General features: G+C 43.4%; 1 protein-coding gene across 1 annotated transcript; it reads left to right on the top strand.

Annotated features, from left to right (window-relative positions):
* The first annotated feature begins 4 nt into the window (after positions 1-4).
* LOC140146855 (NADH dehydrogenase [ubiquinone] 1 beta subcomplex subunit 9-like) lies at positions 5-21,359 on the top strand. The gene is made up of 4 exons (XM_072168745.1): positions 5-151; positions 16,560-16,702; positions 18,059-18,114; positions 20,200-21,359. Exons 1-4 carry the CDS (start codon positions 51-53, stop codon positions 20,308-20,310), a joined length of 411 nt encoding a protein of 136 aa, XP_072024846.1. The 5' UTR covers positions 5-50; the 3' UTR covers positions 20,311-21,359.
* The last annotated feature ends 2,762 nt before the right edge of the window (positions 21,360-24,121 follow it).

The raw sequence follows: 24,121 nt of genomic DNA, 5'->3' as shown, positions 1-24,121 counted from the left end.
AAAATCCCGAGTCGGTAGAGGGCGTTTCGACTGAAAAAATCTGGAAAAAAATGGCTACTTTGGCTACCAGTTTCCTCTCACACTCGCAACGAGTGTTGCGTTTGTACAAGAAAAGCTACCGTCATTTGGAATCATGGATCGGAGCAGATAGGTATGATACAAAATATGTAAATAGGCATGCCACAGACATGACAGAGGCTTTACATGCAAGTTTGGGAGCTTGGAATGGTGCAGAATTTTGCTCCTGTACTACAATCAAATTAAGTAATTCTTGGCCAAACTGGAACACTGTGAACGCTAGTGGCTCCGCGATAAACACACGTGAATATAGCGCGTTACAGAAGAAAGTATACACGCGCCTTACACTGCGTACACGCTAAAGTTGTTTTTTTTAAACTTCTTCTGTGCTGTGGTCGTGCCTGTGCGTATCATCGCGTACACAAGCGTAAACACAAAAGCATAAAACAATCACGCTGATGGGCTGATCAATGCACTTGATAACAACCCGGCTGACCCATTGGTCTTCTGCGCGGCGCGTAGTAGGCGACCTGGTTCTGGTTCTGGTTCTGGTTCTGGTTGAGTCAGCATTGCCAGACATGCTGTACTTCACCAACTTCACGGACAAAGGTCTATGCTAGGGACAGGCATAAAAATTTCAAATTAATTCTATTAACATGAATTGTTGTTTATTGGAAGAGAGAACTTCTCAGAAACAATTTGACACCAAAACCAATCTTCTACTGTATTGCTAAGTGAAGTTATGGCGAAATTACTGTCGGAACATGGCATGGGGGGACTTGATAATTTTTGTGCCCCCTGTCAATTTTTTGTTTTCACTGTAATTTAATCTAATTTTTGTTGAATATTATGTATGTTATCATTTTCAACACATCTGTGAAATTTTGTATGAAAATTCAAATTTTAAGGTGGTAAAAAAGTGATTTTTGTGTTAATTTTGGTCAAATTTTGCCATTTTTCGGCCATTTTGGGCCCATTTTAGGCAAAAACAATGATTTTTCCCAAGCGATAACAAAAAAGTGCTTTCTCCCAGCAAATAAGTAAACTGGAATTGTTATGTGAAAAGGATGAAAGTTTTGTCAAACCATGTTTCCTTTTGTCAGAAGATGAATTTTGGGTCAAAATAGAATTTTTCCCAAAATGTCCCTTTTGACCCCTTTTTTGACCAAAAGCGGTGATTTTCACCAAGGCATATCTCACAGAAAAAAAAATTCAAAAGTGAAGTCTATGTTGCATTCTGCTTCCTAAAGCATTGAATCTGTTGTCAATGCAAATTATATCCCTCATTAATATATTCTCGTTCATTGATTGGTTAAACGAGTATCATGTGACCAAAAATAGTTTTGCTATTTTGCAAACTTGTTAACAAGCCGATTGATGAGGAACGGGTACTATTCAAAGTACTATCTCCGGGAAATAGTTTTACTATCTCCCTCTGAGCTGCGTCCCGAGCGGCGTATGACCTCGTAACTGCGTCGCAGTTCCTAGTGGTCAATGCAACTCGCCACATCGCGGGATATCAGTACCGGCTCCGGGGTATTAATGTGTAGCAATTCGTTTTGTCTTTTCTTCTCATCTTCTCTGGTCTTGCGAAGCACACAACTAACGGGAAAATTAAGCAGCACAGACATGACAGAAGTGCAGCTAAAATGTGGCGCTTTAATGGCATAAATCTGAGTTACATCAGGATCAGTATCTTAATATTGATGGTGAAATAACAGGGAACATGTTAACATGGTTAGGCCTACTCGTTTCACGGCGGTATTGTAGAGGTTGTCACACATTTTCACGGTAAGCTTTAGCCACTCAACTGTGTGCGTGCTTTGTGCATTCAATCAAAACAAAGCAAGGCCGGCGTAGCCTTGACTAGGCCTAGCCTACATTTATGCCTAGGCCTATGCCTTGTGTTTAATGAACAAAGAATATATTAATGAAGGATATAAAACAAATATTTACTGCTCTAAATTAGGGATCTGGTGGAATCTATTGGTCCCCTCGGTGAACTGGAGACCGTGAGCCTACTATTTTCCCTCGACCTGGCGGTCTCGGGAAAATAGTAGGCTCACGGTCTCCAGTTCACCTCGGGGACCAATAGATTCCACCAGATCCCTCATGAGCAGTAAATATTTGTATACTAGAGCATCTGAAACAGATAAATTTTGGTTTTATTCATCATTTTCTCCAAAAATGGTGTTTTCAGTGGCACAAATGGCACAGATTTACATAGGGCTTTATTATCAAGTAAAATAAATAGCGCCCTCACTCAGATGTACCTGTCCCTATCTATGCGCATTTAATGGCGTCGCGTCGCGAAAAGAGCTAATTAATGAAGTTTATTTTGAACATTTCCCGCTTCGTCGCTGTCACTGTCGTCTCGTCGAGGTCATTCCAGTCGGTTAAATCGTTCTGTGGAAGTAGCTGAATTTGTGCACATCCTTCCTGATCAGCTCCCTTTTGAGTTTCCTGCTGTTTCCTCTTGTTTTCAATCCTGCTGTTCCACCCTGTTGAACATAGTCTTCCGCTCTAATTCCAACTTCCCCATTCATGATCCTATACATGAGCTGGAGTCTGGCGTCTTTTCTTCTGTCTTGTAACGCTTTCCATCCCAGCACTCTGGTCATTTCTGTGACACTGCTGAGTTGCTTGTAGTCATTCATACAGAATCTTGCTGCCTTTCTCTGCACTGCCTCGATGGCTACGATGTCCTTCTTCTTGTACGGGTCCCAAGAGCAACCAGCGTATTCCAGGATTGGACGTACCAGCGTTTTATAAGCTGTCTCTTTCATTTCTCTCGGGCAAAACCACAAGTTACGCTTGAGGAAACCAAGAACTTTGTTGGCTTTGGATGTCAACTTCTGGTATTGAGCCTTCCAGCTCATCTTGCTATCAATTTCGACACCAAGGTATGGATGAGAGTCTACCTCTTGCAGCGGTTGTCCACAGAAGTTGTAACTTCTGTCGAGGCGCTTCTTTCTTAGTTGATAGCTTCATGACTGAACACTTGGCTGGGTTGAATGACATCTCCCATTCCTCTTGCCACTTTTCCAACTGGTGTAAATCTTTCTGCAGTATGTCCATCTCTCTACTGGTCTTCCCAGATGCATATATGACGCAGTCATCTGCAAATAATCTAGCAGTACTCCTGATGTTGTTTGGCAGGTCATTTATGAATAACAGGAACAATAGGGGGCCTAGTACTGTACCCTGAGGTACACTAGAAAGCACCTCCCTTGGGGCCGATACCATGCCGTTGCATACCACCTTCTGAGATCTTTCAGTCAAGAAGTGTCTAATCCATTTCAGCAGGGATCCTCTGATACCATGGTGATCAAGTTTGCCAAGGAGTCTCTCATGGGGACTTTGTCAAATGCTTTGGCAAAGTCTAAGATGGCCATATGAACTGTCTCATCATTCTCCATACTTTTAGTAAGGTCATGAGTGGTTAACACTAGTTGAGTGACAGTGGAGTGCTTGGCTCTGAAACCATGTTGGTTGTCCACCAAAATATTGTGTTTCTCCAGGTGTTTCATAACATGTGAGTGTATTATGTGCTCCAGAATTTTACTCACTACACTTGTGAGAGATACGCCTCTGTAGTTACCAGGGTTGTCTCTAGCCCCTTTCTTGAAAATGGCACAAATATTTGCCTCTCTCCATTGATTGGGTAGAGTTCCTTCCTCAACCGACTGTTGAAAGATGTCTGTGAGAACAGGGGTTATCTCTTCAGCACACATTTTGAGAATCCACGGTGGTATACCATCTGGACCAGGGGCCTTGTTTGGTTTCAGGTTGTTAATCTGCTTCAGCACGCCTTCTTCACCAATCCGGAGATCTGGAATGTCAGGGATGCTACTTCTTCCTAGTGATGGTATTCGACTTGTGTCTTCTTTGGTGAATACTCCTGCAAACTGGTTACTAAGGGCTTCAGCCTTCCCAAGATCATCACTGATTATTTTATTGTTGACTTTCAGATCAGCAACTCCTGTATCTTCCTGGCGGATCTTCTTTATGAAAGACCAAAAGGCCTTTGGATTTTCCTCCATAGAAAGTGTTAGCTTACCCATAACGTACTCTCTTTTGGCGTGGTTCAACTCTCTTTTGGCGGTTCTACAGAACTCTTTGTATTCTTCCCAGTCTTTCTGATCGCCAGTTCTTTTGGCTTTACTGTACATTCTACCCTTCTTCCTGCTCATTCTTCTGTGAGTTCTAGTAAACCAAGGAAGATTTCTTCTGTTGGATGACATTTTGGTTGGAGCGTTCTCCTCCATCACTTGTTTGATCTTACTATCAAACATGTCCCATTTTTCTTGGACAGTGAGGTTGGCTTCATTTCTGAAGGAGTCACCAAAGATCTTCATGTCTTGCTTTATCTTCTCCACATCAGCCTTGTGCTTCAGGTAGATCTTGTGGGGAGGTTTCTTCTTTACTTGAGCAAATCCATTTAGCACTGATAGCACAGCCTCATGATCACTTAAGCCTGGTATGACTTCCACATTTTTGATGAAGGAAGAGTTGTTGGTGAGAACGAAATCAAGTATGCTGTTGAGTCTGGTTGGTTTGTCAACCACCTGTTCTAAGCCATGCTCTTGTACAGTCTGAAGCAGCCTCTCTGCAGTTGTTTTGGATGCGGATGGTTTACAATCACCGTCTTGTCTACCCAGTCTATGTTTGGTTGATTTAAGTCTCCCTGTATGACTACGTCCTTGAGTTTGGAGTGGTTGTTGATGTTTTCTAACATCACCGCTAGGTCTTCGACCGTTTCTATATCATCATGCTTGGGCTTATACAATGTTCCAAACAGTATAGGTCTTCTCCCCTGGATATCAAGTTGACACCAAAGCATCTCACTGTTTGTTTCCAGCTCTTGTCTACGGTTGACTGCAGAGGATGTTTAAAGACATTCCCACAACCCAATGGGGTTTCTGACCTTGTATGTCTGGCTTTTGTACACATATGGTACAGTTGATCATGCCTTGCATTGGAATTGTGTGCAAATATCTGGTGTTTTCATCCTATTATTTAACATTCATAACATCGAGACTTAGGAATAAAATTAATGCAGTGGGACAATATGAATGTTTCCTGTAAGAAAATCAAATATCAGTCCTAAGTCTCAACTATTAGCTCGTTGGCTGCAGTTTTAAAATGACCATTTTGTGTGTGTGGCAATGGGGACTTTGCCTTTAAAATTAGGTTATATTGATCAAATTTCCCAATCATAGTGCATTGTAGGAATGCCTTTAAGCCTCCTCTGGGTTGACTGGTAGGTCCTTCCTGTATGCAAAAAAGACACCACCATGTCTATCCGTCCCACTAGATCTATCTCTCCTGTGCAAAGCGTATCCATCTGGCAGAAATTCAGCATTTTCTATTGAAGAGTCTAGCCATGTCTCTGTCCCATGGATGAAGTCCGGTTTTAGTTCATGAATCATAGCCTCCCATTCCATGCACGCTTGTTCATGATGCTCTGGAAATTTATGTTCAGAGTAGTAAACAACATCTCTCTCCGCAAGTTCTTCTTGCTTGCGGGCTTCCTTTTATTTTTGGTCCTGTCAGTTTTGTCTCTGTCGTTGTCCCCACTCTTGTTGTCCTTGTCATTGTCATCATTGTCAGTAGTCTCTCCTTCAGTTGAAGAAAAATACGAGTTGGTGAAGCAAGTTATCTCACAGTGCGGACACAACCAGTTGAAAGATTTATTTGTGAGGGCATCATAAGTATCATTATCCATTCCAGCACAGGCACAGTGTGTCCATGCCCCGCATGCATCACACTCCAGGCCCTCCTCACCAAATTTTACGTTGTCAACACACATGGTACAGGGAGATGTACACTCTGGACAAGACCACTGTTTTCCATTTCTGATTTGGTTGAAATCACCTGTTGATACACCACAGCAGCTGGCATGGTAATCTTGGCTGCACTCACCACATGTAATCCATCTACGGTTATGACTTCCCTGTCTGCCACACACATTACACTCCCTTGCTAGCTGGTTTTCCTGATTGATGGGGATTACCATTGTTGAAAAAGGTTGCGATGAAAAAGATTGAGCGTTGTGATGCTCCTACTCCCGCTTATGATGCACACCAAAAAAGTTCAAAACACTGCAACACAATTTATTTCACTAGTTCACAAAGTTCACGAAATTAACACCAAAAACTGCAATGTTAAAAGGATGATGCACTGCGATTTAAATATCTCCTGGCACGACTCTTTTAAAAACAGGATACATCCACTAAGCGAAAATCATTTAAAAGTTAATAAAAGCGATGCAGGAAAGCGTTCCGTCTACTTGGAGCACGCTTCAATATTAATTGCACTATCATATAGTTGACACTTCACTTCACTTCACAGTAATCAAGAAAGCTTCATAACATATGGTTGTCACTGCAAACAGTTACTATGTCAGTTGGTATTACACAAGAATATATTGTTCAACGATGATTATGAAAGAGTCATTCCACTAAATATTGCACTACCACCATAATTTCCACTACACTCAACATCAAACATTTAGCTTCTTCATATAATAAAATAACTTCTTATCTGCTGCTTATCTTGGATGTTGTTTTACGTTGCCACTGCTCGCTGCCGCTGTTCGTTGCCACTGCTACTAACCTATAATTGACACTTCACTTCACTTCACAGTAATCAAGAAAGCTTCATAACATGTCTTATCACTGGATGTCACTGCAAACAGTTACTACATGTATGTCAGTTGGTACTACACAAGAATATATTGTTCAACGATGATTATGAAAGAGTCATTCCACTAAATATTGCACTACCACCATAATTTCCACTACACTCAACATCAAACATTTAGCTTCTTCATATAATAAAATAACTTCTTATCTGCTGCTTATCTTGGATGTTGTTTTACGTTGCCACTGCTCGCTGCCGCTGTTCGTTGCCACTGCTACTAACCTATAATTGACACTTCACTTCACTTCACAGTAATCAAGAAAGCTTCATAACATGTCTTATCACTGGATGTCACTGCAAACAGTTACTACATGTATGTCAGTTGGTACTACACAAGAATATATTGTTCTACGATGATGAAAGAGTCATTCCACTAAATATTGCACTATCACGATAATTTCCACTACACTCAACATCAAACATTTAGCATCTTCATATAATAAAAAACTTTTTATCTGCTGCTTATCTTGGATGTTGTTTACGTTACCACTGCTCGCTGCCGCTGTTCGTTGCCACTGCTACTATCATATAATTGACACTTCACTTCACTTCACAGTAATCAAGAAAGCTTCATAACATATCTTATCACTGGATGTCACTGCTAACAGTTACTATGTCAGTTGGTACTACACAAGAATATATTGTTCTACACTGTACGATGATTATGAAAGAGTCATACCACTAAATATTGCACTGTCACGATAATTTCCACTAGCTACACTCAACATCAAACATTTAGCATCTTCATATAATAAAATAACTTCTTATCTGCTGCTTATCTTGGATGTTGCTTACGTTGCCACTGCTTGCTGCCGCTGTTCGTTGCCACTGCTACAATTATTTCTTTTGCTCCCGTAAAATATATTGCACTACACAAATACAAGTCTTTTCATACTCACTGCTGCCAACTACTGTTTGTCTTGACTCAGTACACCGGTCGATCTTACCGTTTCCGATGTTGATTAAGATACTTCTTGCATCGATCCCGAGATGCGGAAAAAACCAATAGTCATTTTGTCCCACATAAATGAATAAATAACAAAAACCCCGATCCCCGAGTGGACTCACCCATCCGGTGACGTCACACACGATAATCATCCTTATCCTCCTTGGTTTCTAGATGAGATAGGCGTGTGGATTTTTCTTTACCAACGCTAAGTATCATTACGAACCAAAGGACGAGATATACAGTTTGTTTGTTACACCTGAGGTAAAAACCAACCAGTATAGTACGCTAGGGAGATAGTTTTGACGACATTTTTCGGCTAGAAAATTGACAAAAACGATCCAAAAACTGAGCTTGTATGATTGTTTCCGTTCGTATACGGGACACACGTTTTCAAAATGGCCGCCCTTAGGGCGCCATTTTATTTTTGTTCTCACGTAAAACAACTATAGCAGACTAGTAAGTTACAATAGATGTTTGTACAGTACTGTGTATACATGTATGGTGAGTGATTATCGCTATGTTTATGGTGTGCTCTATCGTTATATCTTTCAGTACGCGTCTGATGACGAGTTACTGCTAAGAGTTCGTGGGTTTCGAAGGACCAGCCTGACAAATCTATAGCAAAAGGTTTTCAGTTTTCATCCCTTTGTACATATATTTTTATATCATACCACTACATCAGCGACAGCCACTGTGCGTGTGGGTCTGTTTATTGGGCTTGAGCTTGTGTTCTGGGGGTAGTGCTATACGCTCCCGATTACTACAATGTCCAGGCCTTGTCAATCATGCCCTTCCCTTGTGGCAGAGTGGGACCCGATCCACTCTGCTACACCCACAGGGATTGCTCTAAATCAAATAAGTGTGCTTCTTTTTGCATAGGCTTATCGGACATTCACTTCGAGGATTTAGAAAGTAGCGCTCGTTTGGGTCTTCGACACGGACAGAAAGCGAAGACCAAGAAACAGAAGCCTACAGGTAAGATTGATATGGTAGGTACTAGCGCGACGGCAAGGGCCACGCTAAGGTAACCTCTGGGGCTCCGGTCCCGGCAAGCAGGCGGACCCTCCGGGGACTGCTAGCGAGCCCGAAGGCCTAGCAGCCAGCGAAAAGCACTGACATAACGTCTAAGCTAGTAGCAGGCAGCAGGGCGGTACTTGCCCCTAACAGGCGAGTACCAGTCTACCAGTGAGATCTCTAGCGAGTTTCTTGCAGGTGGACACCCGTCTATTGCTGGATGTAACAGCGGGTCTAGCACCGCGAAGTAGCCGGCGACGGACAGTATGCCAAGGGTACCCGGGCTTGCCTGGGTTGAATCCTAGCATACAGCGTGCGAACGGACCTCGGGCTTGCCTCGGCGGTCTGTAGCACGCGCAGCGTGCCAGTGGAACCCGGGCTTGCCTGGGTTGATCCACGCACGCAGCACGCCTTTCGTTCCCGCAAGGGTCGAATGGCGTGCATGGGTTTAGCAGAGAGGCGATACCGGGGCTAACGCCGGGTGTAGTCTTAGCAGAACCAACTGGGGTTGTCACACGGCAGCGTTCCATGGCGGGACCGCCGAGTGATGCCCTGGGCCTTGGAATGGCTGCCGGCTGTCCTCCGGGACTGGCTAGCGGCTATACCGGGTTGGGCTCGCAGTCTCTCACGGGACAGCGACCCAAGTGCAAACGGTGGCAGCTACGAGACGAGCTACGGCTCGACTTCAGTGGTAGCCACTATGCACGCGCGCCCATAGCTGCCGTGAGTGGTCCGCCACACACAGCGACCTTGGGCGAGGCTCAAGAGGTTAGGGTAGGTAGTTTGAACAGCCTGGCTGATCAACAACCCACTTATGTCCTCGAGAGCCAGCAGAGCGTGGGTGATCCATTACAGTCAATGGGTCGATTACCCTCTTATGATCGATCACTATCTATTCAGCGGAGCATGGCTCCATTGATTGATACTGCCTATTCAGGTAGCGAGGTGACTGATCGGGGTATACACGCTCAGCTACCCGTGATACTAGGCAAGCTCCTTCTAGCCAAGGGACAGCCAGTATAGCGGGGTACCCATACACACGGCTTGATCCTCTAGCGGGGGGCGCTGTGAGGCATGGGTACAGTGGTGCGCAGCCGGGAGCCCTACCGGGCACCTACGCTACAACCACGCAGGTACCGCAGTACTGCGTCCTGGTTGCCACAGTCTCTGTGGCAACAGGGGGAGGCGGTACTGGTACTACCGTTCCATGGGGTTTCCCTGGTGGCGGATCCTTTCAGGGTCAGCTACCGACAGGGTATGCCCGTGGTATCCGCCGCAGGGTGGTTTCTTCCACGGTCCAGCACCGTGGCAAGTGCCGCCTAGCGATGGGCACGCAGTACCACCAGCTGTTACCCAGGCTGGGCGGCGAGTGGCTAACCCTGACAGAGCTCAGCGTAGGCCGCACGGTGCTATGGCTAGGGCGACAGCAGCGAGAGCGCGGATCCCGGGTGCTATGGCTAGCATCTCGGGTCTGGCGGGAGTACTCCCTCTTCTGCTGGTGTTCAGTTGGCTAGCCACACGGTGGCGACACCTCCCTGTCCACCTTCAGATGCCCGTCGTCAGATCTCTTCCTCATCAGAGAGTGAGTCAGAGTCTGAAGGCGAGGGAAAGAAGTCGGAAGATGAAACCAGTAGCGACTCACAGTCTGATGAGGCTGTGCAGGTAGCTTCAGGTATCCTTCCCCCGCTTCCCCGTGAGGAACTCGCTAGCAATGGTCTGCCTGCGGACACCGCTGAGGTGATGAGCCGTGTGGCCCAAGGTTTGGGCCTGGCTTTCTCTCAGGAGGAGTCCGTTCAGGAGGACCAGGGCATCTTTTCAGTAGGATGCCCAGCTAGCTGGCGTCCACACAAGGGTCGCCCGCACTTGCATTCCCGGCGGACCTCAAGGGTAGGTTTCGTAGGGCTGTCAGGCTCGCTGGAGCTTCGACGCCGCGTGCTTGCACGCTTCCACTGCGTGTTTCGCAGGGGGGCTACGAAACCTACCTCAGGGTCCCTGACATGGATCCAGGCGTTGCTAGCGCCTGCCGCTAGCGGCCAAGGCGCACGGGTCGTCTCTCCCCAGTGGGAGGAGGAGCTAAAGCTCATCGATAAGCGAGCACGCTCGGTTATCAGAGTCTCTAGCGTCGCTACCACGCTTGCCGAGCACCTCGGTAGGAAGGTAGCGAACGACCGGCGGGCAACGTCGGAACTCTTCCGCGAGGTTAATCTGTTAGCGGTGCTAACAGCTAACCTCAACGAGAGTTCTATGGGCCTAGCCCATAGGATGTCATCTCGCCGCCGGAGAATGCCTGTCTGTCCCTCCAGTCAACTTATGGTCTCCGACTTTGCTGAAGCAATGAAGAAGTCAGACTCGGTGGGACAGGGGCTACTCTTTGGACAGGCCTTTTGCGCCACGGTAGAGGACCGGGCAAAGAAGGCCACCAATGAGAGCACTCTGAAGAAGTCAGAGGCTGCCCTGACCAAGGGAAGGGCAGTAAAATGAAGAAGAAGCACAAGAAGAAGAAGTCTTCTAAGCGTTCTTCAGCGCCAGCTCCGGCTTCAGCAGGACGCCAGCACCACAGACTACACCCGAGCCGAGGCTACTCCAGCACCTCCCAAAAAACTGGGAAGCGCAAGAGTAGTGCTGGATCGATGGCAAGCCCCTAAGAAGAGCCGTTCTTCTAAGGGTGGCAAACCAGATCGGTCCTGAGGGCACGGCGGTCGACAGGCCATGCCGGCAGGCCTTGGCCATCCCACAGGGGGTTCCCCCTGTGTGCGGACGCTTATTGCATTACGCCCAGAGATGGCATGCCATCTCACCGGGCGCCTGGGTATTGTCAGTGGTCAGTGGGGGTTACAGGCTGGAATTTACCAGCCACCCCTCGTGCGCCTGCACGATTCAGAGGTCCACGGTAGTGCCGCCAGACGGCCCCCAGCGTCGGGCACTACTGTCAGAGGTCACTCAGCTTCTCACGAAGCAAGCGATTGTCGGTCTACCCCCCTTTCACCAAGGGGTTTTGGAGCACTTTTTTCTGGCTCCAAAGAAGACCGGCGACTGAGGCCCATTCTGAACCTCAAGCCGTTGAACAGTTCATCAGGCCCAAGAGGTTCAGAATGGAGACTCTCGCTCGGTGCTAGCCTGCCCCATCAAGGGTATGTGGGCGGCATCGCTAGATCTCTCGGACGCATATCTGCATGTTCCGATCGCACCTCAAGATCAGAGGTTTCTACGCTTCAAGGTACAGGGTCAAACTTACCAGTTTCGATGCCTGCCATTCGGCTTGTCCACCTCCCCAGAGTGTTTACACTCCTGGTCAGGGCGGTGGCAGCGTACCTGAAGCGCAGGGGAGTCAACATGTGGTGCTACCTGGACGATTGGTTCATTTACGGACGCACCCGCTGGAGACACAGTGTCTCGTGGAGTTAGTAGTCCGACGGTGCGGGACCTGGGATTTCTGATCAACGTCAAGAAATCCAATTTGGTCCCGACGCAGACACCACTATTCTTAGGGGCCCAGATCAACCTCAAGGAGGGATCGCGGCGCCCTCACCGAGAGGGTGCGAACATGGCGAGGTGTGCCCGACTCTTGGCGAGTCAGAGGGGCACCCGCTGTGGCATGGATGAAGGTTTTGGGCCTTATGGCCAGTATGGTAGACCTCGTGCCGCACTGCCGCTTTCACATGAGGCCTATACAACTACACCTTCTAGCCTTTTACAGGCCCAGTCGTCACCCAATATCCCTCGCGGTTCCGATGTCGGAGATCGCGAGAGGAACTCTGGTGGTGGACCCATCAGCCCAATTTGACTCAAGGTGTCAGGTTTCCTGCACCAGCGGTCGGCCACGTAGTGACGACCGACGCGTCAAAGCTGGGCTGGGGGGCCACATCCACGGGACTCAGTCTCGGGCCTATGGTCGGCCACGGAGGCGGAGTTCCATATCAACCTTCTCGAACTTTGGGCAGTGGAGAGAACTCTCCAGCATTTCGAGAAGGTGATCGTGGGATCTCATATCGTTGTCCAAACAGACAACACAACCGTGGTGGCCTACCTCAACAGACAAGGGGGCACCAGGTCACCACGGTTGTGCCTGCACGCACCACGCCTGATAGGGTGGTGCAAGGCCAGGCAGATTACGTTGAGAGCGATGCACATAGCGGGAGTCACCAACATCCTCATGGACGATCTGTCACGAGGAAAGGTGTCGGGACCTACAGAATGGTCCCTTGCTCCGCAGGTCGCCCAGGCGATCTTCGAGGTGATGTACGACCCCTCGATAGAGTTGTTCGCAGCTCATCGAAATCATCAGCTGCCGGTGTACTGCTCGAGGGTCGCAGACCCACAGGCATTCGCCGTGGACGCTCTGTCCGTGAGACTGGGAAGAATGACTGCTTACGCTTTCCCCGATCTCACTGCTCGCAAGGGTGGTGACCAAGATCGGGAGGGAGGATTGCAACGTCATTCTGATAGCACCGTTCTAGCGAAACACCTGTGGTTTCGACCGATGGTGGATCTACTAGCGGCACAGCCGCGAGTACTCGAAGTTACCAAATCTACTCCGGATGCCCGGAGGAGAGGTACCAAGTCTACCACTAGAGCACCTGCAGTTAGCTGCATGGCCCTTATCAGGGAACGTGCGGCGGAGGGAGGCTTTTCATCAGAAGCTGCTTCTCTCATCGCCGGGGTAGAGCGAGTCTACCCTCCGCACGTATAGTCAGCGTTTGGCTCCCTACTACGCATGGTGCGATGAGAGAATACATCTCCCACTAGAGCCCCTGTGCCTCTAGTGGCAGATTTTCTGACAGAAAAGTTCAGGTCAGGACTTCAGCAGGCAACGATAGCCAACTACAAGTCAGCCATTCTCTCGATTCATCGGGATTTGAAGGCGGTCGACTATCAATTCAGATGGGTCCCTAAGTCTTCTTCTCGACGGTATGTTCAACGAGCGCCCGCCGGAAAGGAAGGTGGTCCCGCCATGGGACCTCAACACAGTCTTGGAGTATATTAAGGGTCCCCTTTGAGCCCCTGTCAAAAGCGACCCTTAAATACGTCACTCTTAAAATGCCTTTCTTCTGGCGTTGGCTTCGGGACGGCGCTGCTCGGAGTTGCACGCAGTCTCAAGTCAGCCTCCGATTTACTAACAACGGAGCGACGCTGTTTCTACGCCCGGATTTTCTTGCAAAAAACGAGCGAAGTACATTCCGACACTCACCCCTCTTCCTACCCAGTATTGGGCAGGGTTCGTCAATAGCCGAAGACAGGTTGTGGTGCCCGGTGAGGGCGCTACAGCACTACCTTGGCCGAACACAAACCTTAAGAGGGGCTCATGACCGCTTATTTATCACCCACGCAGAACCGCACGGTCCAGCCGCTAAGCAGACTCTGCACGGTGGCTGGTCCAGGTGTTGGTGGACTCGGGCGGCAAAAGACGCCGCGCCCCAAGGCCCACTCAACCAGATCTATCTCATCATCGTGGGCCTACCATAGGGGGGTCCCCATTGAAGAGATTTGTCAGGCTGTGTCCTGGAAGAACCCGTCGTCCTTTTCCACGGTTTACTACAAAAACGTAAACCAACGACCAGGCGATAAGTTCACCAGGGCTGTTCTTGGGAGATAACATGGTGGTTGGGTATCAGGTGTTTTGCGGACAATCAGAATTCCAACATGGTAAGAACCAGTGTTTCTATTCTTAACCACTGCACTTTCAGTTCAGGGTTTTTGTCTGTTCACGTAGTCTTTCTGTTTCGGCCGTGAGGGGGGGAAATAGTTTGACCTCGCGATTACCATGCTACCCACTCCCGATCCTTATCAGATGCTGGCCAATCTTGTACCTCCATCCGTCGGTTACTTGCTAGATCGATCTTTCAGATGTTGATGCAAGAAGTATCTTAATCAACATCGGAAGCGGTAAGATCGACCGGTGTACTGAGTCTAGTCCCAAACAAAAATGTTTGGTAGACTCATAACCGTGCGATCTTACCTTTCCGATGTTGATTATCCGACCCCCCGCCCCTACAAGTTTGGCGAGTAGGGGCTGCCCAAGTCGGATAAGGGATGATTATCGTGTGTGACGTCACCGGATGGGTGAGTCCACTCGGGGATCGGGGTTTTTGTTATTTATTCATTTATGTGGGACAAAATGACTATTGGTTTTTTCCGCATCTCGGGATCGATGCAAGAAGTATCTTAATCAACATCGGAAAGGTAAGATCGCACCGGTTATGAGTCTACCAAACATTTTTGTTTGGGACTAATCTGTTGCTTCTATCGTAGTCACCGCTGGATGCTCTGCTACAATGTACATTTATTTTCTTTGGTACGGTAATTCACAAAAAGTACGATGCACTATCACAAAAATGCCACTTCACTCAATAGCAAAATATTTAACTTCTGACACTGACTAAATTTCTCCTCCTCTGCTGCTTAGCTTGGGTACTGCAAACGAAGCCACTGATGAATACACTCCTTCTCTGCTGCTTGTCTTGGATGCTGTAGCCACTGCTGGATACCCTGCTACGATAAGTACTTCACAAAAATATATTGCACAATTTATACGGAATTGTCACTTCACTCAACAGCAAACCATATAACTTTTTTTAAAACAATTGTACTGACACTGGCCAAATAAATTCCTCTTCTGTATGTTGTCTGTCTCGGTGTAAACTGCAAACGAAGCCACTGCTGGATATTCGCTACAATAAGTTTCTTGGTATATCACAAAATGTACTTTACTATCACAAAATTTTACTTTCCACTGTACTTTCCACGGGCACGGCCACAAACATTTAATTTAAAATACTCATGTACTGGAACAACTTTGTCCAACAACACTCCTCTCTGCTATAGCTGCTACTTGGCTTGGTCCTGCATACGTGTGATGATTTTACATGTACAACTACTACAACGCTTTGATAACATTCACTATTGCTATTCACTATGGCACGTAAACTAGTCTATGAAATCTGCATAAATACTATAGGATATACTGATAATACTTGCGTTCCTCCTCTTCATTGGGTGTCAGCTCCGGTTTCCAAGATGGCGTCGATTCCCGCGAAAATTTTAAAATTTGGATTTCTCCTTTATACAAATACTCGACTATAATGAGCGACGATAATTAAAAACTTGGTTAGTCCACACAATATTAAAAACTTAGGTCTGCTCCGTTAACTGCTCCTGTAATAAAATATGTTGGTCTCCGCTGCATTTAGCTTCAACGTAACATTAATCGTTTTATACACAACAAATACACAAGTCCAAAAAATGGTGATATCTTCTTCGGAAATCCACAGAATTTCTCCCCAATTATCCACAAAACAGTAGATACTTATAATGTCTGATATTTGATGAGAAAGAGTTCAGGATGGATGAGATAATCACGGATTTTATAAAATAAATTGTCCCTTTTCGCGGAGCTCTTTTATTTCGCGTCCTACCAGCGCGGCGACCTTTGACCTTTTCACTTCTACGCGATTGTACCCGGACCACAGAAGTTTTACAAAATTGAGTTAGGATTGAAATAATTACATGAAGGATCGACCGTAACAGTACATGAACGCTGCCTCTTGTGCCTAGATGTAAATTAGTCATTGTGTAAAACTGAGTTTATACTCATGATTGGGTAACTCATCATCAGACTGAATCATTGTCGTTTACAACTGTACAAGTTATGCGTGTAATTTTAGTGAATGTTAACCGACAGAGGTTGTCGTAGTGTAAGGGTATTTAAATACAAAAAAAATGCCCCTCATTATTAGAAATTGCCCCCTGGTTCTTAGCAAAACTTGCCTGTGGTCCCGGCCCGGTCCCTTATTTCAATCCAGTCGTTGACTTATATTTCTGTAACAATACTTTTAATGTACCATGGTACGGTATAAAATTTTCTGATATATTTCAGGTTGAAGTTTATGTACCAGGCAGCACTTTTGAGGGATCGTTTCGATCAACATAAAAATGAGACTGATATGAGGGTAGCAACTCGGCTCTTACAAGAAGGAGAAGATGAATGGTGGGAATCGCAACATCCACAACCTTACAAATGTAAGAATGATATACACATGTAGATATATAGACATGTACACCTCACAACATCCACAACCATACAAATGTAAGAATGATTTATGACACCTTGGCTTATATTAAATTAATTTTTTTTTAAAGTAACCAGAGTGTTGGTTAGCAGGGATGTACCTTGCGACACCGCGTTTCATTCAGCGTAGTGTTTACAATCCTCCAGACACGGCAGATCATTGTAATTGGGGGGGCAGGTCGTAGACTTGTATCTGCCCAGCAAACACAAAACGCTTTTTAAAACAAGTTTGGTTTTGGGTAAAAAGGTTTTAGTAACATTAATTGTAGGGTTATATAAAGGTCATGAAAACATTTCAAACACTACAACAACCTTTTTATAATATTTTCAAAATGTTAAATTGTAAAAAAAAAATGGCAAACATTTTTGTCAAATATTTGTCAACACTTCAATACCATTATGTTTGAATATTTGCAGTAATTGTAAAAAAATGTTTTTGAAATGTTATAAAAGTGTTTAATACCCTATACCCATAATATAACCCAATATTTAAATGTTTTCTGGTAACCTTTTCTAACCTTTTGTGAATATGTCAAAAACATTTCAGATTCATTCACATAAGGCCAAGTAAAATAAATTTATAACATTTACATGTATATCATCCCTGCCCTGCAGGCTGCCCTCACCGATTTTATTGAGATTTTCAAATAATTTTGTTATTTTTCTTATTTGCTCCTTTACTTTGTTTCTGAAATGGCAAAAGCATGTACAGAAGTTCATGGTTATCATAACACATTGCAAACACTTCTTCAAGCTAAGGCGACGAAAAAAAGAAAACCCTGTTCTACGGGCCCGACCGACCCAGATTTTGAACAAATTGGGGAAATTTTTTTTCCTGTACAAATGAATGCCGACCCAAATTTTGGAAATTTCAGGAACAAAATTTTTTTTTTTTTATTTTCTCAAATTGCAAATTATTTACCGATTATGGTTATTTTTTGGGTCATTTCCAAAACAAAAAAAAAGCCGACCGACCGACCCTACTTGAAAGGTCCGTCCGCCCGTAGAACAGGGTTTCTTTTTTGGTCGCCTAAGGGTAGGACTTATGGGGATAAAACAAATATATTAGGGCCTCCCACTTTTTATGATATTCTTGTGTTGACAAAGCCTTTGCAATTGCGATTTTACACAGAAATGAATGGCCAATTTATAACACAGTAACAAATAATAAGGGCCTCCCTCAACAAATTTTGAGAAAGTTTGGATGATATACATGTTGGTTATTACTTGGCCTAACATCATTTACTTATTAAATTTTATTTTATCATCTATTGTAAATTTCAACTTATTTGATATTTTCTTAACAGTTATTGACTCACCCGGTGGAACCAGATATGAACGTGATATACCATCCCCTGAATTTGTAAGTTATAGTATGTGGCGCTATGTAGTGCTATTTGAGTTAGCATTTTTTCTTGCTACATTAGTGACACCAATTATGTTTGGCATCCTTAACACCTCAAATGATAAAACTAGAATTGGTTCCATGTTTTCTATGCCCCCATGCTTCCCACGAAGGTCATAATGGGGCCAAACTGAATGTAAAATTTGTTGCATCATGTTGTGATATGCCTCAAATTGTTCTTCCCCATCAATAGAAATTTAAAAAAAAGTCAATTGTCATATTGCACAGGGGGTGTAATAGGAATTTAAAAAAGTCAATTGTCATATTGCACATACAGGGTTGTAGATTAGATACTGAATCACCCATTCAGGTAACCTCATTTGAAATTCACACTCCCTGTTAGGAAGATAAGATTGTTTCTTCCAGGGGATGTATGAATTTCAACTAGAATAACCCATTTTGGAACAGACAACCCTGAATGGGAGCACGGTGGCCGAGCGGAACGGGCTAGGACTCATAATCGTAAGGTTGCGGGTTCGAGCCCCGGCGACGCCATCGTGTTGTGCCCTTGAGTAAGGCACTTTATCTCGATTAAACGTGAGATTACTCCTCTCCACCCAGGTGTGAAATGGGGAGCTGTTATGAATACTGTCCATTGAGCGCCGCCCTAAAGGTATGAGCATGCCTTGGGCATTGTATGGCAGCTGACATATTCTAATGACGGCGAAATAAATGTAAAGCGCTTTGGTACATGTTCACATGTGAAAGGCGCTGTATAAATACAAACATTTATTATTTATTTATTTTAATGGGCGGCTCCATTTGAAATTCACACTCCCTGTGTGGGAGATTAAGGTTGTGTCTTCTATAGGGGGTGTTACCAAAATGGGTGACCACATTTGAAATCTACACCCTGTGCATGGGAGATTAAGGCTGCCATAGTGGGTGTATGGGTTCTGGAATCTATCCGAGGATAGGATTGTGTCAGTTGGGACCCTTCGTGATTTTCACTGGATTTTGGCCTGCCTGTTTTCCAACGACGTCCGTAACTTTTATATTAATTTCCAAGTAATTAAGGGCTGTGATATGAACGTTTGGACAGTACTTATTGTGGGACATTAGAGCACATTAGACATATCGAATTGCATTCTGAATACGAAGAATGTCCTTCTGATATCAAATAATTTTGATTTTTTGAAATTCGCAATGTAATACACATTTTATGGCAAATGATTAAAAATTGATATTTTTGATATTTAAAACAGTACTCGAAGTAAACTTTATAAATCTGATATTTATACTTAAAAGTGTATGTAGGTGGAATGAAGATGTGAATTTTTTTTCCAAAACATAGGTCTTTTTGGGAAAAAATCCATATTTTCAATATGAAAGGTCAAAATTTTCAATTGATCTTCGGCTTTTCCTCCCAGCTACATACACTTTAAGAATATGTTATTAGATTTATAAAATTTACTCGAGGACTGTTATATATATCAAAATGTGAAAAATATCAAATTTTAATAATTTGTCATAAAATTTGTATTATATCGTGAATTTCAAAAAATGAAAATTATTTGATATCAGAAAGACATTTTTCGTATTCAGAATGCAAATCGATATGTCTGATGTGCTCTCATGTCCCACAAAAAATACTGTCGAAACGCTCAAAACGCTCATTCCAGATCCCTTAATAAGTAAAACCATAATTTTTTTGGTTATCTGAACTTTCAAATTATGTTACCACTTGTACTCTTCGATCTGGAAACACATCCAAATTCTTCAAGAAGCAAAATCCAATCATGGGGTGACAGATCATATGCAATCGCAGCTCCACGTCTATGGAATGAACTGCCTATTTATATTAGAACTGCTAAAAATGTTACTGTGTTTAAAAAGTTGTTAAAACTCATCGTATGTCAGAGACATTCTGTAATTCTGAAGTTATTTTCCTTGATGATTTTGCTTCTAGTTTTTGTTTGTTTTTTGTTTTAGTGCCTTGAGCACTCTTAATTGAGTGGATATGTGCCTTGTCACTATATTATTGTTATCATGACTAAATTCTTACATTATTTATTTTCTCATCATAACTTTCTTTTTTCACAGGTATTAGACATGTATCATCCGAGAGAAAAGGCCCAATACCCATACTACTTCGCCAGACGAGAGAAACGAGTTGCAGATGAGACTGCAAGGTGGAATGAGCTCAGAAGCTGAAGAAAAAGCGTTGCTAGAGGGCGCTGGCAAGAAGCTTGGCTCGTGATGTTGCGTTTGAACTGTATAGTGAATTATTATATTTTATTGCCATATCAAAAGTGTGAGATTGATTTGGATGGCACTGTTGATTTCTTTTTCTATCCTCTATAAACAAGAGTAGAATTGACCCATAGTTCTTTATGTATGGTTTACCTGACTGCGACTGAGAGTAAGAGGTTTATTCTCAAAAGGTTCAATGAGCTATGCCAGTTGAGTTGAAATCCATACACCCCCTATGGAAGACATGACCTTAATCTCCCACACAGGGGGTATAGATATCAAATGGAGTCACCCATTCAGGTAAACCCATTTGAAATCCATACACCCCCTATGGAAGACATAACCTTAATCTTCCACACAGGGGGTATAGATTTCAAATACAGTCACCCATTCAGGTAACCCCATTTGAAATCCATACACCCCCTGTGGAAGACATGATGTTAATCTCCCACACAGGGAGTGTAGATTTCAAATAGAGTCACCCATTCAGGTAAACCCATTTGAAATCCATACACCCCTATAAGACATGACCTTAATCTTCCACACAGGGTGTGTAGATTTCAAATATTTGGAATTGGATCTGTTTTGGATATGCAGCTCTTTCCATTAAAATAGCCATGTGACATGGCAATGGTTTTGGCACTATTGACAAATTAAAAAAAAAAGTAATAGGACTTATTTGCTATTTTAGTTTGAAAAAATTTGAGTGATGAAAAAATATTTTGAGTTGTGGTCTTCCAAAAAGGCTAGTTACTTTCTTGTGTGATTTTCTTACTGAGCCTGATTGGTAGAAAACGATATAATCAAAACAAAATTGAGGTTTTAGATCGCTTAGCCTTTTTAAGCTTAATTCCCACATTCCTACTGTCTATTCTTACCATATCTCTGATTGGCTCAATACATGATATAGTCCTCCTTGCAACCAATCAAAATACTTCTTAGAAGATGATAATTTGGTCAGTAGGGCCCATGGGGTTAACAGATTGGAAACATACACTGGACTAGTGCTGGTGAACTGCTGTATGGAAAGAACATCCATTGCTATTGAACTATTTTAATCGGTTATCGGAGGTAGAAAAATATCCACAGTGCCATAAAATCTCAACACTTTTGTTCAATGTGCAAAGAAGACACCTGTCCAGCATGTGTGTAGTCATGTGTTTTCTGCAGTGTGTATTATATTGATTGAATTAAACAAAATGAGATGAAGAAATACACCAATTGTATTAGGCACATGAGCCAAACTTGTTTGATCTTAGGATCGACTGTTGGTGCTGCATTGATACTCGTTATTATTGAACTATCAACTAATTAATCAGAATTACTGGTTAAATTGTATTGGTCATGTCAACTTCCATGTTTCACAAGTAACAGCATTCAAGTAATTGATATTTTAAAACTTAAACTAATAAAGGTCAACAAGTATCGATGCTCAATTGACAGCTATGGATATGATATTTATAAATTATATTACTTGGGATATATAAAGGGCACAGCCACTGCATACAATTTGTCCAGCAAAAGTACCTAGATGAAAGCATCCACTCCAGAGAAGCGAATAGGACACATGTCGGTGTGCATGGATTTACTCAAAAATGATTCGTGCAAAGTTGTTGGGTTATGCTGCAACTTTAATATGTTATGGAAAACTTTTCTCCCAGGAACAAAGCATTTTATAATGATTTTTGTTGAGACAAATACACCAAATTTTGGATGACAAGTTGAAATTGTTCATGTCAATTGTCTTCCCATTTAAAATCACTGGGTACCAACCACTGTGCCAGAGGTCAACTCTCCAGACATACTGCCACCTAGCCATAATGGCAGCATGCAATGGTGTCCAAATTGATGCGGTATTTATAAATACCATATGCATAGCTGATTGAAAGTTCAAACACGTTTGGCTCTGTTGCCTTACCACCCTATAGAGAAAGATTAGCATGACTGATATGATGAATATGTATGCAGTGTAACCTTACATTCTGGGGTGTACCTTCAACATTTTTTTTAACCTAACTCGTCAGACTAGTAACCAATACTTAATAGTCATAAGCCCAGGTGTTGCTACCAGCCAGACTTTTTACAGATCAACCAACCCTTACTTTGAAACTTTTAGGGCAGTACAAACTTTTTTAGGCCTAGGTACAATCTGTCATGGCACAACTTACTCGGAGTGACACAAAGTCACTAACGCATATTTATCGTAAGATTTGATGCAGTTGTTTTTGTAGTTTCCATGGGTTGTTGGTAAGAACCTGAATACCTGAAAACCCTGCCAGTTATTGCACCAATAAACACCATTATTATGTTTTGATGGATCCAAGTTGTGATAATATTGGATCCAAAACATAATAATGATAAAATTGGATGCTTTACGCCCAATATTTATTGGTTTCGCTATGAGTTGTAAAATATTGGACTCGACTAAGTCTTGTCCAATATTTTTAAACTCATAGCTCGACCAATAAATATGGGCTCAACCGATCCAATTTTATATCAAACAGGACGACAAAGGGAGTCCAAATAATTATTATCCTTCTCTATAATTGGGATTGGCCATAACTGTAAAAATCTACACATTTTCTGGTCAGAGATGAGTTGATTCTTGGTAGAATTCTTGTAAAACATGACCAAACTAGATGTAATTGCAATCAGACTTATAGCCAGGATTCACTGGGGCTGGAGGGAGATAAAAAGTGAATTTTCCCTGCAAAAAAGGGCTCATCTTTAAAAAAAAAATGAAAAAAAGCAGACCTTTTGTGAATTTGTCCTTTAATAAAATGGCTGATTTTCAATGCTCTTGAAGAAAAAAGTGGACCTTTTTCCAGATTGGCATGGGGTGCATCTCCCTGGCTACAGCTCTGGTTGCAATTTATACCAAACACAACCAGGTTACCATTATTATCATCCTAGTTTACAAGTAACATAAAAGTGTGATGAAATAAAAGTTTAACGAAATGAAGTGTACACCTGAACTCTTTATGTGTCCGTCTGTATCCAGGTAGGCTATTCTGTTTGAAATCCACACACCCCCTATGGAAGATGTGACTTTAATCTCCCACATAGGGGGTGTAGATATCAAATTGAGTACCCATTTGGGTAACCCTCATGGGGTGTATTAATTTTAAATGGAATAGCCAATTGTTGGAATATTAAAGAGACTTGAATAGATTTTCTGTCCAAAATCAAAGAGATTGTGATAACGCCCAAAGAGAGCCAACTCGACCATGTTTGAGTGTCCCTTGTTGGGGCCAAATAATGTACCTCCTGATTAGGCCAAAAAAATTTGTTTGCTTGCCCTCCACCGACCGACCAAAAATTGGCCAAAATCAGGGTCGCCCCTTTTCAAAATTTTTGTTTAGATTTTAGTTTCTTGGGTGGGTCACTCACTACTTGACTTGTTATGCACCTGTGTCCAAGAAAAACATCTAAAAGGGTATGTTTTTCACCACACAGCGACGTCGACGTCTTTTTGAAAAAGGGGTACTTTTTCAGAAGGCATTACTATTTAGGGGTCCTTTTTCAGACGTTTAGGGTTAGTAATATTATTACTGATTCTTGTTACTTTTGAGCATATTTTCTTCATTATCTATATGTCTGCAACATCAAAAAGACACCTTGGGTATCAAATTAGTTAATTTCCCTGTTTACGCCATTTAGGGTATCAATATATATATTTCTCAGTTGACGCCATTTAGGGTATGGATTTTGCATGTGCTACGCAATTTAGGGTAGGATTTTGCATGTGTTTCGCCATTAAGGGGTGCAATTT

This window comes from Amphiura filiformis, chromosome 2, assembly GCF_039555335.1.
Source record: "Amphiura filiformis chromosome 2, Afil_fr2py, whole genome shotgun sequence".
Classification (NCBI taxonomy): Eukaryota; Metazoa; Echinodermata; class Ophiuroidea; order Amphilepidida; family Amphiuridae; genus Amphiura; species Amphiura filiformis.
The sequence above is the reverse complement of the archived record's forward strand: the minus strand, read 5'-3'. Positions and strand labels throughout refer to the sequence as shown.